This window comes from Oncorhynchus nerka, linkage group LG24, assembly GCF_034236695.1.
Source record: "Oncorhynchus nerka isolate Pitt River linkage group LG24, Oner_Uvic_2.0, whole genome shotgun sequence".
NCBI classification, from domain to species: Eukaryota; Metazoa; Chordata; class Actinopteri; order Salmoniformes; family Salmonidae; genus Oncorhynchus; species Oncorhynchus nerka.
Window position 1 is genome coordinate 72,724,650 of NC_088419.1, and position 18,148 is coordinate 72,742,797.

Genomic DNA, 18,148 nt, shown 5'->3' on the forward strand with positions numbered 1-18,148 from the left:
TCTTGTACATCAAAATAACATCAAATTGATCAGAAACACAGTGTAGACATTGTTAATGTTGTAAATTACTATTGTAGCTGGAAACTGCAGATTTTTTATGTAATATCTACATACCGTAGGTGGACAGAGATCCATTATCAGCAACCATCACTCCTGTGTTCCATTGGCACATGTTTATCATTTTAAAAGGCTAATTGATCATTAGAAAACCCTTTTGCAATTTTGTTAGTACAGCTAAAAACTGTTGTTCTGATTAAAGGAACAATAAAACTGGCCTTCATTAAACTGTTTTTCTGATTAAAGGAACAATAAAACTGGCCTTCTTAAATAGCCTTCTACTATTTAATGAGGCTGCCGGTTGAGGACTTGTGAGGCATCTGTTTCTCAAACTAGACACTCTAATGTACTTGTCTTCTTGCTCAATTGTGCACCGGGGCCTCCCACTCCTCTTTCTATTCTGTCTAGAGACAGTGTGCACTCTTCTGTGAAGGGAGTACTACTCAGCATTATACAAGATCTTCAATTTCTTGGAAATGTTTCGCATGGAATAGCCCTTATTTCTCAGAACAAGAACAGACTAACGAGTTTCAGAAGAGAGGTCTTTGTTTCTGGCCATTTTCATCCTGTAATCGAACCCACAAATGCTGATGCTCCAGACACTCAACTTGTCTAAAGAAGGTCAGTTTTATTGCTTCTTTAATGAGGACAACAGTTTTCAGCTAGGCTAACATAATTGCAAATGGGTTTTCTAATGATCAATTGGCCTTTTAAAATGATAAACTTATCATTCTCTAACGCAACGTGCTATTGGAACACAGGAGTGATGGTTGTCGATATTGGACCTCTGTACACCCATGTAGATATTCCAAAGAAAAATCTGCCGTTTCCAGCTACGACAGTCATTTACAACATTAACAATGTCTACACTGTATTTCTGATTAATTTGATGTTATTTTAAATGTACAAAAACATGGACGTTTCTAAGTGACCCAAACTTTTGAACGGTAGTGTACATTGCATTTGGATTACTGTTACAGTGCAATTTGCATTGATTCGTTACGACATTTGTTGATTTCTTGTTATGTTTAAAACATTTTATTTTGTGTACTTGTTTGACATTTTACTGCATTGTTAGGAGCTAGTAATATACGCATTTCGCTGCACTCACTATAACATCTGCTAAACTGTGTACGTGACCAATACACTTTGATTTGATGTGATTGTGTCTGTGACATCGTAACATGTCTTTCTTTTACATTTATAATAATATCATAATTATCTGTTTGAGAATAATTAAGGGTGTGTTCATAAATTCACTCTGTCAATCTACTCCGATCTCAGAGCACTCTTGTCTGAGTGTGCCAGAGCGCGTAATAACGGATGAATTTACGAACCCTCAACACCCATTGAATATGGCTGTTGTCAGTGAACACCTGCAAAAAAGTGTAATTAAATTGATGCCAGCAGCACAGTTACAGTCGCCAACCATCTGGATAACATGAAAACAGCCTAACCAGCTCTGCTAGGGCAAGTAAATTGGTCAGAGTGAGGTGTTCTCTCATTTGTGTCTGGAAGTAGCTAGCAACGTTAGCCAGTTAGCTTGGGTGCTTGACTGACATTGTGAGGTCAGAATGCTCAGATTGCAATATGAGCGCACTCTGGCACTCAAGATTGAATTTACCAACACACCCTATACTGTATGCCTCTCCTACGGGCAGGCATGTCTTATTGCCATGTTCAGTAACTGTATTATGAACAGTGAAAGCATAACACGCAACCGAGTTGCAATAAGACAGCCATACATGTACAAAAGACAAATGTATATATCTAACACTTTTGATTGACAGCTCAGTAAAGGTCAGACGTTCCTTCATCAAAGTCTGGCCTCTCCTCTGCCCACTCAGTGTCTCATAAGAGAGATGCCAGACCTCTGCAGAATGAATTACAACTATTTACAAACTCACAATAATGTATTATAGCCAGCCAGCCGCATCTGCAGCACCAGAACGAGCTTTAGAACTGAGCCCGGTAATTGCAGAACGAGCAGAGGGCTATTAAACATAATTATAGGCACATACCTGGGGATCTTTTCATTTTTACCTCATGAAGAATAAATGGGCAGACAGAATTTATTTTCCATATATTTCCTTTTACTCAGAAAATTCCACCGGTGTTTTTAGCTCAATTACTTAGTAAGGGGAAATGTTTAATTGATTGCAGGGTTGATTTGAGGTGAGAGGATGTGAAGATATTGTCTGTTCTCTGTCTCACCTCTCTAATGGGGCGAGCTCACCAGGAGTAGGTGGGCAGGGTGGACTGATGATTTTTGGAGAAATAATTATATAATTCTGGATGGAGTCAAATGACCAAAGAGACAACCAGAACCTTAATCTTTCATCTCTTCACGGCAGCCATTTTCTAGCTGTTTTGAAAACAATTATTCCCCAATATCTGACACCCCTGCATCCAAAGGACACTAACATTTAGTTATGCATTGGACTAAAACCTCAGCATCAAGCCTGTTTCATCCACATTACTCTCTTTCGAGTTTAGCTTCTAATATGAGCAGGATTTGATAAGAGGAGCGCGGACAAATGGAGGTGACAGCCGTTGACCTTCATAGGTGTGTGACCTCTCCTTCATCTGCTCCGCTGGACAGCCATACCATGAGATACGGGCCATGTTAGTAAATGAGATCTGGCACCTTATAGACCTGACATGAATACTGCAGTTATGGATCTGTGACCCAGTGCACTGGATGGCCATCACTCCTGGTCCTAGAGGGCAGCTGGGGTGTCTACTGGTCTGCTCCAATTCAACCTGTTGCAGATAATGGAAGAAAGTACTGTGTGGGTTTTTAAGCCACAACCCTAAAGGAACCAGTTTTACAATAATCTCAGCTTTGTTCACTCATATCTGCATTTTTGGTGTGTGTGTCCGTACACATTCACTGTACAACAATATATTGATTAAATTGTTCCTGTTACAAAGTCTACTTAATTAGGATGGAGAAGCTTGGTCACCATCCATAACTTAACCGCATAAATTAATGAAATAGAGGTTCATGATTATTTGATCAAACTCTGCTATCATGTTTAATTTCATTCACTCAGTTCCTAAGTGGTTTTAATTGCTGCAATAAATGTGTCTGACAATGAGATGTAACAACAGCTGTTACTCGGCTATAAGTAAGTTTGACAAATATTCTCCACAGTTGTTAATCCATGTTTTAATAACAAGTTATCTACAAATCTGACTGATACCACTGTATTCTGGTCGTTATGGGAAGTACACTGTCACTGAAGCAAAATAACATGTAAAAGAGTTACAAATAAACAGACTGTACCATGTATCTTAAAAGGTCCCTCCAGTTGGCTTCAGTATACACTGTATAAATGAGCAGGGTTGTATTTAAACAATATGGTGAAGTGGATGTGGAGAGAGTTACATATCTGATTTTCTAGATCTGTTTTTGTTTATGGTGTCAGATTTTTTGTGTGTCTTCTGTGGACAAAAAAGCACCAGCTTCCAGCATCTCTCAACAATTTACAAGTCATTGAGTCACAACCCAACTGAAAGCCAAAAGACACAATTCACATGTCCTTATTGTGTCTCTGTAACGGTTAAGTACATACATTTAAGGTCTTGTAATCCAGAGAATCAACAAACCATTGAAAGTCAAACTACTGTAGCAGTATACCATATAGCCGTCCAATAGTTCCCCTTGTAGCCGTTGAGCTTTAACGTCTCCCAGTCATTCCATAGTAGCTGTTAACTACACAGCTTGGTGGTCTCGTAATCCAGAGAGTTTGGCAGGCGGTTGCTGAAGGCCTGCAGGGAGGCGTGTATGCGGACCACCTCACTGGCTGTCAGTTTGAGCCGGTGTCTGAGCAGACATGCGAACAGGTCTAGTCTCTGCTGACCTGGGGGGGACAGTCTGTTGACCCGGTCCCTGATCTCCAGCAGCTGCAGCAGAGCCGTGTCCTGGGACCCCTGGGTGTATGGGTAGTCCAGCTGCAGGATCAGGTCATGGATTGCTTCCGGGTCAAAGTGCATGCTGTAGCCAAATACTTGGATGCTGTTGATCTTCATGTAGCCCAGGTTCCGTGAAGGGTCAACCATTTCTAATGGCTCATAGTAGAGGCTGTCGTTCACAGCCCCCGCCGGACTTCCAGCACCCTGCAGCTTTATCCGGCTCCGCAGGTAGATGTGGATGGTCTCAAAGAAGGTCTTCCACTTGTTGCCCAGTGTCAGGGTCCAGTTGAAGCACTCCAGGGGTAGATCCAGTTTGGTGGCCGTCCAGTCTGGGAAGCTGTTCTCACTGACTGGAATGTACCAGCTCTCAGAGTGGCTGCCTCCGAAGGGGTTGATGTAGAGGGTGAGGACGGGCTCCAGTGTGCTGTTTTTGGTCAGGCAGATCTGGAGAGACACGCCCAGCAGCATGTGGACCAGGTTGGACTTGTACTTGTTGCTTTTCAGCGTCAGCAGCATCCTCTTCCTCCAGGATGGGTCAAACCAGCTGTTCAGACGCATGTCATTGCTGATGAAGATGGCGTGGACCTGGAAGGACAGATACAGTTGTTTAAGTTGTTAAGACAATAGTCCATCTACTTTTTCAAGATCCTACTTAACTTTATTACATTTAAAATATCTCTACAACTTATCCATAAAATCATTCACAAAATCAAATAGCCATGTATTTACCTCCAGCCTACGGTCGGCCCTCTGCAGGAGGTATCTCAGCTCCAGGTCCTGTAGGTCTGTCTCAAAGCCCAGGTAGTTCTCTGTTGAATCAGCCACCATGGGTCTGCAGGCCCCCTGGGTTAGGGCATAGCCAGGGTTGCAGCTCCCACATCGTGTGTGGTTGTCTGGGGCACAGGCTGCGCATGCGGGACCCTCTCCGATGGCACATGGTGGGGGCAGCTGGCAAGGGCTGTGCTCGTAGCTGCAGGTACAGCTGTGGAGCTCCTCAGAGAAGGAACCCAGCTGGTTGTTCTCAGAACAGTAGAGGAGAGACTGGAAGTGAATCAGCCAGTAGGATTGGGGCCTGGGACGTAGACAGAGAGACAGACAACATAAAACAAAACATTTGGGAATTAAAATGGATGTGAATTTAATTGGTTTATTTAGAAACTTTTTTGCACAATTATACACTACATGACCAAAAGTATGTGAACACCTGTTCGTCAAACATCTCATTCCAAAATCATGGGCATTAATATGAAGTTGGTCTCCCATTTGCTGCTATAACAGCCTCCACTCTTCTGGGAACAGTTTCTACTAGATGTTGGAACACAGCTGTGGGGACTTGCTTCCGTTCAGCCACAAGAGCATTAGTGATGTATGTCGGGCACTGATGTTGGGTGATTATGCCTGGCTCGCAGTGGGCTTTCCAATTCATCCCAAAGGTGTTCAATGGAGTCAGGTCTCTGTGCAGGCCAGTCAAGTTCTTCCACACCGATCTCGACAAACCATTTTGTCGAGATGGACCTCGATTTGTGCACGTGGGCATTGTAATGTTGAAACAGGAAAGGGCCTTCCCCAAATTGCCACAAAGTTGAAAGCGCAAAATCATCTAGAATGTCATTGTGTGCTGTAGAGTTACGATTTCCATTCACTGGAACTAAGGGGCCTAGCCCAAACCATGGAAAAACAGCCTCAGACCATTATTCCTCCTCCATCCAACTTTACAGTTGGCACTATGCATTGGGGTAGGTAGGGTTCTACTGGCAAAAACAGATTTGTCCGTCTGAATGCCACATGGTGAAGCGTGATTCATCACTCGCATTTCCACTGCTCTAGAGTCCAATGGTGAGGAGCTTTACACCACACCAGCCGATGCTTTGCATTGCGCATGGTGATAGGCTTGTGTGTGGCTGCTCGTCCATTGAAACCCATTTCATGAAGCTCCGGACGAACAGTTCTTATGCTGACGTTGTTTCCAGAGGCAGTTTGGGACTCGGTAGTGAGTGTTGCAACCGAGGACAGGCGATTTTTACTCGCCACGCGCTTCAGCACTCAGCGGTCCCGTTCTGTGAGCTTTTGCAGCTTACCACTTCGCGCCACAGCCGCTGTTGCTCCTAAACTTTTCTACTTCACAATAACACCACAATACAGTTGACCGGGGCAACTCTAGCAGGGGAGAAGTTTGACAAACTGACTTGTCGGAAAGGTGGCATCCTATGAAGGTGCCACTTTGAATTTAACTGAGCTCTACAGTAAGGCAATTCTACTGCCAAAATTTGTCTTTGTAGATTGCATGGCTGTGTGTTCGATTTTATACACCTGTCAGCAACGGGTGTGGCTGAAATAGCCGAATCCACTCATTTGAAGGGGTGTCCACATACTTTTGTATGGGAAAATATGCTTCTGTGAGTTAAAAACGAAATAAAACATATACCATTATTAATGCACTCTGCGAAAATACACATCTTTGAAAAAAAGAGAACAATATTGTGAAAGAGGCATTTAGAGAGCAAAATCAATAGGACTAATGGTGAAAGTTAGAACACAAAGTGTAGTTTTAACCGACTCAGAAGACAAATTATTATTTGCTCTATAAATCGACTTCTCTCTCCAAATTATTCCTTCATAATGTGTAAGAAGATGGCACTGCAGTGGATTATTATTTTTTATTAATTATTTTTTATTTAACCTTTATTTAACTAGGTTATTAAGAACACATTCTTATTTACAATGACGGCCTACTCCGGCCAAACCCGGACGACGCTGAGCCAATTGTGCGCCGCCCTATGGGACTCCCAATCAAGGCCGGATGTGATACAGCCTGGATAGCAGCAGTCTTACCTGACCAATTCTGCTCTTTTTTGTGTTTTGTTTTTACACTGATCTTAACTGTATTTGTGCATAATGTCTCCACCATATTTCCTATGACCAGAGATCACCAACCTCGAATTGGACAAACATTTCTACTTCAAGGAGTTGGCAGCTCTGGACATCCTGCTCACTCCGGACCAGGCCCTACTCCCCGGGACTCGAAAGAGGAAGCAGTGGCAAAATAGACTGCCATTACCCTCTGTTCTATTGGCGAACGTGCAATCACTGGAGAACAAACAGGTTGAGCTACATTTGAGACTACCCCATCAACGGGACCTGAAAAACTGTAATATCCTATGTTTCTCAGAGTCGAGGCTGAACGTGGACATGGATATACATCGTGCTGGTTTTTCTATGCATCGTCAAGACCAGACAGCAGACTCAGGTAAGACGAAGGGAGGTTGGTGTGTCTTTGTGTCAACAACAGCTGGTGCCCAATGTCTAATGTTAAGGAATTCTCCAGGTTTTGCTCACCTGAGTTAGAATACCTCATGATAAGCTGCAGACTATACTATTTACCAAGAGTTTTAATCTATATTATTCATAGCTGTCTATTTACCACTAAGACCGCACTCAATGAGCTGTATAGGGCCATAAGAAAACAAGAAAATGCACATTCATAGGCCGTGAATCAAGCAGAATCTTTTAATACCAAAACAGAACATGATAATGAATGAGGGCAGGTTGCAGCACTGGACAGTTTGATTTCTATACAGGCTATTGTTTTTTTGTTTTTTCAATTACACAGGAGCTGCATATCATCAGGTAGGCCTATATGCACTTGTAACTTTTTTTCATTCTGGAAACTGTCATTTTCTCATTTATTATATTTTATTCAAGATATTGTTGTTCCAAAATAGATTTGTGTTGACTGTGATTAGGGCATGGGAATATAAGAGCATTTGATAAGCTAAATTAACAAACCAGGCATGCATGATCCTCAAACCAAAGACTGGCCAAACTCGTGTTTCTAAAAGTTAATTTAAAGGCACTGTAGAATTAATGTCACAGTATAGCCTAAGAAGGCATTTTTCTTTTCATTACTATTTCATTCTAAATAATACTTTTTGGAAATGTTATTTTATACAGCCTATATTTATAGGCATGTTGTTGAAGTGCTGTTATTGATGTGTTGTTGAAATGCTGAGTGGTCCTGCCAGCCTGTAGCATGACACAAATGCTTCACAATGTATTTCTTAAATGGCAGGCTAGCCTTGAAATATTAATATAGCCTAAATAATTATTCCTGGATTGCTCCTAACTGATTTAGAGTTAGTATGTTGTTTAATAGCCTGTTGAAATGTTGAACTTCAATTGATTGTGACAGAATCACACATTACTTCCCAATCAAAGTACTTTTTTGTCTCCTCGGCTACAGAAGTTTGCAGCGCAGCCTCTGAATGTCCTACAGACAAACCAAAGATATCCCATATGCATCAGAGTCTCATCTTTCCCGTGCATTTTACAGCTTGTGTATAGCATTACGGACTAAAGCGTTGTTATAGATCTTAACAAAAGCCACAATACCATTACATACCCTCCCCACCACCCCAATTCGAGTCCTGGTTTTAACTTACCACATTAAGCCCTTCCCTCACTGACACTGAGATATTTAACGGGTTCATGGTGATTGAAGGAAATGGCTGACGATCTATGGATAGTAGGCAATAATTGTGTCTGTCAAACAGGTAGGCCTACCTCTTATTCCTTGAATAGGAAGAAATAGCCTCCAACAGAAAGACCTCTTGTTGTTAGTAGCCTAAAGTCAAATTAAAATGAAGACCGTTTAAATGAATTTTTTTAAATCAATTATATCAGTAGCAAGCTTACCTCCGGTACTCCTCAGTAGGCCTTGTCCGCGTACACATATAAGAGCACATGCTATGTATATATTTACCCATTGAAGCCATGCAATTACTTAGAACAATGTCGACTGCAAACAGGTTCAAGTTAACATTTGAGCAAAGATGGGATTAGTGTACATTTTGTTATTTCGTTTCTATAAGTTGTGTAACAAACTACATAAAATACCATAAATACACATCTTGAAGAAACCACATATTTAGCCATGGAGGACATTCTGATTGGCCAGTGAGGGGCAAAGCCTTGACACACCCACAACTGGTTTATTCATCAAAAGTCAGTTTGTGCCACTGCCAGCACTGCTCTGATACTTTTTGGTTTTGAAAATAGCTCAAATATTTCTGACACCCCCCCGAACCTACAGCGCTACCGCCAGCGCTTAGATTTACCATTGCGTTAGGTTTGTTAACCGATTACAAATTACATGACCATCCCCTGGACCAAATAAAAAAATACTAAACCTCACCTGAATGACAGCACCCCATTATCTTCCGGGAAACAATTGTGTACATTTCGAACACTTCCTAAGATCGAATCTTACTATGCCGGCTCTGACACTCAACAGCATGTCAGGACATGTAAACTATCACAGTTAACAAAGGGAAACCAAGCCGTGAGCTGACCAGCTGCGCGAGTCTACCAGGCAAGATAAATGCCTTCTATGCTCGCATCGATGCAAGCAACATTGAAACATGCATGACAGCACCAGCTGTTCCGGATGACTGTGTGATCACGCTCTCAGTAGCTGATGCAAGACCTTTAAACAGGTTAACAGGGCCAGACGGATTACCAAGACGCATACGCCGAGCATGTGCTGACCAGCTGGCAAGTTTCTTTACTGAAATGTTGAACCAATCCCTGAACAAGTCCGTAAAAGACCACCATAGTCATCATTCCCAAGAACGTCAAGGTAACCTGCCTAAATGACTATCACACCCACATCTTTAGCCATGAAATGCTTTGAAAGGCTGGTTATGGCTCACATCAACACCATCATCCCAGACACTCTTCCTCCACTCCAATTCGCATACCGCCCCAACACATCCACAGATGATGCAATCTCTATTGTACTCCACACTGCCCGTACAAACCTGGACAAAGGGAATCAATATGTAAGAATGCTGTTTATTGACAACAGCTTGGCATTTAACACAATAGTCCCCTCCAAGCTCATCAACAAGCTCAGGACCATGGGACTGAACACTTCCCTCTGCAACTGGATCCTGAACTACCTGACGGGCCCCTGAGGGTAGGCAACAACACATCCGCCACGCTGACCATCAACACGGTGTGTGCTTCGTCCTCTCCTGTATTCCAAGTTCACCAACGTCTGCGAGGCCGCGCATGACTCCAACGCCAACTTTGCTGATGACGCAACGGTGGTAGGAACTGACACAACGACGATGAGGCAGCCTATAGAGAGGAGGTCAGAGACCTGGCAGTGTGGTGTCAGGACAACAACCTTTTACTCAACGTCAGAAAAACAATTGAGCTGATTGTGGCCTACATAAAACGTAGGGGGCAGCATGCCCCATACACATTGAGGGGGCTGTAGTGAAGCGGGTCAAGAGTTTCAAGTTCCTCTGTGTCCACATCACTAAGTAATTAACATGGTCCACACACAGACACTCAGTTGTGAAGAGGGAACGACAGCATCTCTTCCCACTCAGGAGGCTGAAAAGATTTGGCATGGACCCTCAGATCCTCAAAAAGTTCTACAGCTGCACCATTGAGAGCATCTTGAATGGCTGCATTACAGCTTGGTATGACAACTACAAGGCTCTCGACAGCAAGGCAACAGAGGGTGATGGATACGGCCCAGTACATCACTGTGGTCATAATCTCTGCCATTCAGGACCTCTATCCAGAGAGTGTCAGAGGAAGGCCTAAAAAATTGTCAAAGACTGTACTCTCGGCTACTGGATGGCAAGTGCACCAAGTGCAGTGCATCAAGTCTGGAACCAACAGGACCATGAACAGCTTCTACCCCCAAGCCATAAGACTGCTAAACAAGGCTGCTAAATAGCTAATCAAATGGCTACCCAAATAAGTTTTACAAATTATCTTGCACTGACTCTCTGCACACACACTGGACTCTACTCATACACTCACACATACTTACATTTACACCCCAACACAATACAAACACACTCACACACACACACTTTCACCCTGCTGCTACAGCTCAGCATGTTATCTATCCTGTTGCCTAGTCACTTTATCCCTACCTACAGCTGAAGTCGGAAGATTACATACACTTAGGTTGGAGTTATTAAAACTTGTTTTCAACCACTCCACAACTTTCTTGTTAACAAACTATAGTTTTGGCAAGTCTGTTAGAACATCTACTTTGTGCATGACACAAGTAATTTTTCCAACAATTGTTTACAGACAGATTATTTCACTGATCATTCACTGTATCACAATTCCAGTGGGTCAGAAGTCTACATACACTAAGTTGACTGTGCCTTTAAACAGCTTGAAAAATTCCAGAAAATGATGTCCTGGCTTTAGAAGCTTCTGATAGGCTAATTGACATAATTTTAGTCAATTGGAGGTGTACCCGTGGATGTATTTTCAAAGCCTACCTTCAAACTCAGTGCCTCCTTGCTTAACATCATGGGAAAATCAATAGAAATCAGCCAATATCTCAGAAAAGCAATCGTAGATCTTCACAAGTCTGGTTCATCCTAGGGAGCAATTTCCAAACGCGTGAAGGTACAACGCTCATCTGTACAAACAACAGTACGCAAGTATAAACAGTATAGACGCGTTCTGTCTCCTAGAGATGAATGTACTTTGGTGCGAAAAGTGCAAATCAATCCCAGAACAACAGCAAAGAAGCTTCTGAAGATGCTGGAGGAAACAGGTACAAAAGTATCTATATCCACAGTAAAACGAGTGCTATACCGATACAACCTGAAAGGCCGCTCAGTAAGGAAGAAGCCACTGCTCCAAAACCGCCATAAAAAAGCCAGACTATGGTTTGCAAGATCGTACTTGTTGGAGAAATAGAATTGATTGGCCATAATGACCATCATTATGTTTGGAGGGAAAAGGCGGAGGCTTGCAAGCCGAAGAACACCATACCAACCACGAAGCATGGGGGTGGTAGCATCATATTGTGGGGGTGCTTTGCTACAGGAGGGACTGGTGCACTTCACAAAATATATGGCATCATGAGGAAGGAAAAATTGCTGGATATATTGAAGCAACATCTCAAGACATCAGTCAGGAAGTTAAAGCTTGGTCGCAAATGGGTCTTCCAAATGGACAATGACCACAAGCATACTTCCAAAATTGTGGCAAAAAGGCTTAAGGACAACAAAGTTAAGGTATTGGAGTGGCCATCACAAAGCCCTGACCTCAATCCCATAGAACATTTGTGGGCAGAACTGAAAAAGCGTGTGTGAGCAAGGAGGCCATCAAACCTGAATCAGTTACACCAGCTCTGTCAGGAGGAATTGGACAAAATTCACCCAACTTATTTTGGGAAGCTTGTGGAAGGCTACCTGAAAAGTTTGACCCAAGTTAAACTATTTAAATGCAATGCTACCAAATACTAATTGAGTGTATGTACATTTCTGACCCACTGGGAATGTGATGAAATAAATAAAAGCTGAAATAAATAATTCTCTCGGCTATTATTCCGACATTTCACATTCTTAAAATAAAGTTGTGATCCTAACTGACCAAAGACATGGAATTTTTACTTGGATTAAATGTCAGGAATTGTGAATAGCTGAGTTTAAATGTATTTGGCTAAGGTGTATGTAAACATCCGACTTCAACTGTCTATACAATAAGCTACCTCAATTACCTCGTACCCCTGCATATTGACTCGGTACTGATAGTCCCTGTATCCAGTGCATTCTGAATGTACTCAGACCCCTTGATCTTTTGGATTCATTTTTCCCCCTCCTCATCAATCTACACATAATACCCCATAATGACAAAGCAGGTTTTTAGAAATGTTTGCAAATTCCTAAAAAAAGAAACTGAAATATGACATTTATATAAGTAATCAGAGCCTTTACTCAGTACTTTGTTGAAGCACCTTTGGCAGCAATTACAGCCTTGTGTCTTCTTGGGTAAGACGATTCCTTTGACCACATGGCTTGGTTTTTATTCTAACATGCACTGCCAACTGTGCAATCTTATATAGAGAGGTGTGTGCCTTTCCAAATCATGTTCGATCAATTGAATTTACTACAGGTGGATCAATGAAACAGGTTGCACCTGTGCTCATTTTCGAGTCTCAAAGCAAAGGGTCTGAATACTTATGTAAATAAGGTTTTTCTGTTTGTTATTTGTAATAAATTAGCAAAAATGTCTAAAAACCTGTCTTCGCTTTCTCATTATGGGGTATTGCGTGTAGATTGATGAGTTTAAACCAAAACATCTATTTTAGATTAAGGCTGTAACATAACAAAATGTGGAAAGAGTGAAGGGGTTAGTTTCTACTCTCTGTATATAGCCATGATATTTTTGTACTCCCTGTGTATAGCCATTTTATTTTGTATAACCTATATATATCTATATGTTATTTTTACTCGTCATTGTTATTTGTTATTCACTGTGTATTTATTCCTCTTGTTGCTATTTCTATTTTATTTTATATATTTTTATTGTTTATCTTTAACTCTGCATTGTTCACTCTTAGTCTGTACTTGTTAATTATGAATCATGTGACAAATTATATTTAATTAAATGAGTTGATTTGATTTCATTGTTAGCAGTGGAACTGGCCCCAGGAAGTGAAATCAATCATACATCGTCTGTGTGAAGTGCTGCGAACGAACGGGACGTAGGGGAGCCTTTCAAGTGTTAGCCTTTCAAGTGTTCCGCTTCACTCCCAGGCAAACTGACAAACATTCCACTTCCTCTCTCCATCTCTCCATCTTTCCACAGTCTACGGAGATTTCTCTTCGTAAAAAAAAGTATAGTACTTCCAGTTTTCTTCAGAGCAGCAGTAATAAAGTAGATAAACATTGCTTGGCTGGCTCCCTGTTTCTCCCACTCACACAGGGAGAGGTAGAGAGAATCGCTATCAGCTTCCTGGATGGGTGATTAAAGTGTAATTGGGGCTCAGTGGAAAGAGCTGTATAGTAGGAGCAGAACGGGACTCTTACCATTCTCTGGGTAGGCGGATGTGAGGCTGCCTCTGGCACCTCTTGCTGAGGCTGAAGAGCTTGAACACCACTCTCTGGGCTCGTCTGAAGAGCACACTCATGCTGTTCTCCAGCTGCTCGTAGCGCCACTGGAACACGCCATCCAACGACCAAAGGTGCTGGATAGTCGACACGTTCAGGAAGAAGTTCTGCGGGAGCCTCATAAGGAAGGTCTTGAACTCATCTGTCAGAAAGAGAGTGAAAATGAAAAGAAGAGGCAACTTTTTCTAAAGGTTATTGTTTTTAAATGAACATGCCATGAATATGGCCAGGGGACTGTGATCTGTGGAGGTAGAACTTTCCTAACCCCTGGAAATTATTTAAAGTAAAGAAATGAACAGGACACAATGATTTAAAGTAAAACAATGAAACAAATCTGTTTACAAAAGGTATAACTGGGATTTTCCCTGCACATTCTGTTTGGTCCTATGCTGGAAAAGAAAGTGCATAAGATCACTTCAGACATGTCGCCACATTCCTCAAGGCTAAAGGAGAACAATGTAATTGGTTCCAGAACTGCCATGTTCTACGTTTCCGTGGTTACTTTCTTCCTGCTGGCATCCCATTCCGCTGATAGAGCAGAACGTTGACACGTCTTTGATATCCTTTACCGAAGGACACGTTTACGACCACACCTGAAAAACTCTTTATTCCTGGCACTGCCCTGCACTCTCCTCTCCTCCCTGCTATTAAAACATAAACTTTGAAAGTAATTGCACAGATATTTCACACACCAAAAAATAGAAGAGAAAAAAATGCCCATCCATTCTGATTTCACCTCAGCAACCATGGCCACTGCAGGGTGACATAGAGAGGCAATAATACCCCCAGATTATACTAAGTGCCCTCATTCATAAGATGTTACTATGCCAATGTGAAACACTGGACTTGTAATAAATGTTTTTTTATGTGTGATTAATCTGCTCGAGACATATTGTAAACTACCTGTGCAAGGAGATGTTGATTTTGTAATCCAATCCTGTCAGGTTGTGATTTGCTGTACACAGATCCTGTGCCAAGTCCCCCAGGTTTCACTGTGAGTCATTATGGTTTACACTGTTTCAACTGTATATATAAATATGTCTTGGGTACACAGGAACGGTCCTCCACCTTTAAGGGTGTGACATGATAAAACACTTTTATTCAGCTCACATAGTCCCCTACAGAAACTTTTCAAAGATTGTCCACATTAATTTATAAATGATAAACTGCATGCACAACGAGTAAGTTTACAGCTAAGCTAGCTGAAGACACCTGTAGATATTGCATGTCAACTGAGTGGCACTGGACACTTCATATATCAAAGTAAACGTGTAATAGTTTGAGCATCTTAATATATAATAGGATCTAAAACATTTTTGTATTCATTTTTTATTTAAACTTTACTTTGACAGGGAGTGAGGCTGAGACGAGCAGTCTCTTTCACAGATCAGCCCTATATACAGTACCAGTCAAACGTTTGAACACACCTACTCATTCCAGTTTTTTAAAAAGTTTATTTTACTATATTCTACACTGTAGAATAGTTGTGAAGACATTACAACTATGAAATAACACATATGAAATCATGTAGTAACCAAAAAAGGGTTAAACAAATCTAAATATATAGTTTATATTTGAGGTTCTTCAAAGTATTTGTATTTGTATTTATTATGGATCCTCATCAGCAGTGCCAAGGCAGCAGCTACTCTTTCTGGGGTCCAGCAAAATTAAGGCAGTTTATACCATTTTAAAAAAGCATTACAATACAGTCACAGACTGTGTGCCCTCAGGCCCCGACTACCACATACTGTGTATACAGTACAAAATCCAAGTGTACGTGTGTGTATAGTGCATATGCTATCGTGTGTGTGTGTGTATGCATGTGTCTGTGCCTATGTTTGTGTTGCTTCACAGTCCCTGCTGTTCCATAAGGTGTTTTTTTAATCTGTTGTTTTAATCTAATTTTACTGCTTGCATGAGTTACTTGATGTGAAATAGAGTTCCATGTAGTCATGGCTCTGTTAAGTACTGTTCACCTTCCATAGTCTGTTCTGGACTTGGGGACTGTGAGGAGGCCACTTGTGGCATGTCTTGTGGGGAATGCATGGGTGTCTGAGCTGTGCACCAGTGGTTCAAACAGACAGCTCGGTGCATTCAACATGTCAATACCTCTCATAAATACAAGCAGTGATGAAATCAATCTCTCCTCCACTTTGAGCCAGGAGAGATTGACATGCATATTATTAATATTATCTCTCTGTGTATATCCAAGGGCCAGCCGTGCTGCCCTGTTCTGAACCAATTGCAAAGTCCTTTTTTGTGGCACCTGACCACACAACTGAACAGTGGTCGAGGTGCGACAAAACTAGGGCCTGTAGGACCTGCCTTGTTGACATTGCTGTCAAGAAGGTAGAGCAGCGCCTTATCATGGACATACTTCTCCCCATCTTAGCTACTGTTGTATCAATGTGTTTTGACCATGACAGTTACAGATACAGTGCTTTTAGAAATATTTAGGAATAACTTATTCCTTTCCACCCACTCTGAAACTAACTGAAACTCTTTGATAAGGGTTGCAGTCATTTTAGTCACTGTAGTAGCTGACATGTACTGTGTTGAGCCATCCTCAAAGTAGCCACCCTTTGCCTTGATGAGAGCTTTGCACACTCTTGTCATTCTCTCAACCAGCTTCACATGGAATGCTTTTCCAATAGTTTTGAAGTCGTTCCCACATACGCTGAGCACTTGTTGGTTGCTTTTCCTTCACTCTGCTGTCCAACTCATCCCAAACCATCTCAATTCGGTTGAGGTCGGGTGATTGTGGAGGCCAGGTCATCTGATGCAGCATTCCATCACTCTAATTATTGGTCAAATAGCCCTTACACAGCCTGGAGGTGTGTTGGGTCATTGTCCTGTTGAAAAACAAATTACATTCCCACTAAGCGCAAACCAGACGTATCGCTGCAGAATGCTGTGGTAGCAATACTGGATAAGAGAGCCTTGAATTCTAAATAAATCACAGAGAGTGTCCCTAGCAAAGCAACCCCACACCACCACACCACCTCTTCCATGCTTCACGGTGGGAACCACACATGCAGAGATAATCCGTTCACCTACTCTGCATCTGGCAAAGTCACGGCAGTTGGAACCAAAAAAATTAAATTTGTACTCATCAGACCAAAGGACAGATTTCCACTGGTCTAATGTCCATTGCTCATGTTTTTTGGCCCAAGCACGTCTCTTCTTATTATTGTTGTCTTCACGATTATTCTACAATGTAGAAAATAGTAAAAATTAAGAAAAACCCTTGAATGAGTAGGTGTGTTCAAACTTTTGATTGGTACTGTACATATTAATACACATCAATATACACTATACACATATATTTTCACAACAATACACGAAAAGCAAAACGACTTATTTGAGAGAGTCTTGGAGACTATTCCACAAGTAAGGTGCCAAAAAAATAAATAAACCAAAAACAGATGAAAGGGATCTCTAGAGTTTCTAAGGAAGGTCAGAGGAAGGTCCAAAAAATGGTCGAAGACTCCAGTCACCGAAGTCATAGACTGTTCTCTCTGCTACCGCACGACATAGTCACTTTACCCCTACCTACATGTACAAATTACCTTGACTAACCTATAACCACTTACATTGACTCAGTGTTGCCTTTTATTTTTATTTATTTTTTACTTTAGTTTATTCAGTAAATATTTTCTTAACTCTATTTTCATAAAACTGCATTGTTGGTTAAGGGCTTGTAAGTTAGCATTTCAAGGAAAGGTCTACACCTGTTGTATTTTTGCACATGTGACAAATAACATTTTCCAGAAACCGTGGATTGATGGCAGCATTCGCACGAAACTGAAAGCGTGAACCACTGCTTTTAACCAGGGCAAAGTGACCAGAAACATGACCGAATACAAACAGTGTAGCTATTCCCTCCGCAAGGCAATCAAACAAGCTAAGCGTCATTATAGAGACAAAGTAGAGTCGCAATTCAACGGCTCAGACACAAGAGGTATGTGGCAGGGTCTACAGTCAATCACGGATTACAAAAAGAAAACCAGCCCCGTCACGGACCAGGATGTCTTGCTCAGAGACAGACTAAACAACTTCTTTGCTCGCTTTGAGGACAATACAGTGCTTTGAGAGACTAGTCAAGGACCATATCACCTCCACCCTACCAGACACCCTAGACCCACTCCAATTTGCTTACCACGCAAATAGGTCCACAGACCACGCAATCGCAACCACATTGCACACGGCCCTAACCCATCTGGACAAGAGGAATA

At 41.7% G+C, this 18,148-nt stretch overlaps 1 protein-coding gene across 1 annotated transcript in view; it reads right to left on the minus strand.

Annotated features, from left to right (window-relative positions):
• Positions 1-973: 973 nt before the first annotated feature.
• LOC115108560 (BMP/retinoic acid-inducible neural-specific protein 3-like) overlaps positions 974-18,148 on the minus strand; it is a 38,760-nt gene continuing 21,585 nt past the window's right edge. Inside the window, exons 6-8 of the mRNA XM_029633052.2 lie at positions 13,833-14,055; positions 4,705-5,047; positions 974-4,560 (exon numbers count right to left, since the gene is read on the minus strand). Coding sequence (XP_029488912.1) covers positions 3,772-4,560; positions 4,705-5,047; positions 13,833-14,055 — 1,355 coding nt within the window. The 3' untranslated portion in view covers positions 974-3,771. The remainder of the gene's footprint in view (positions 4,561-4,704; positions 5,048-13,832; positions 14,056-18,148) is intronic.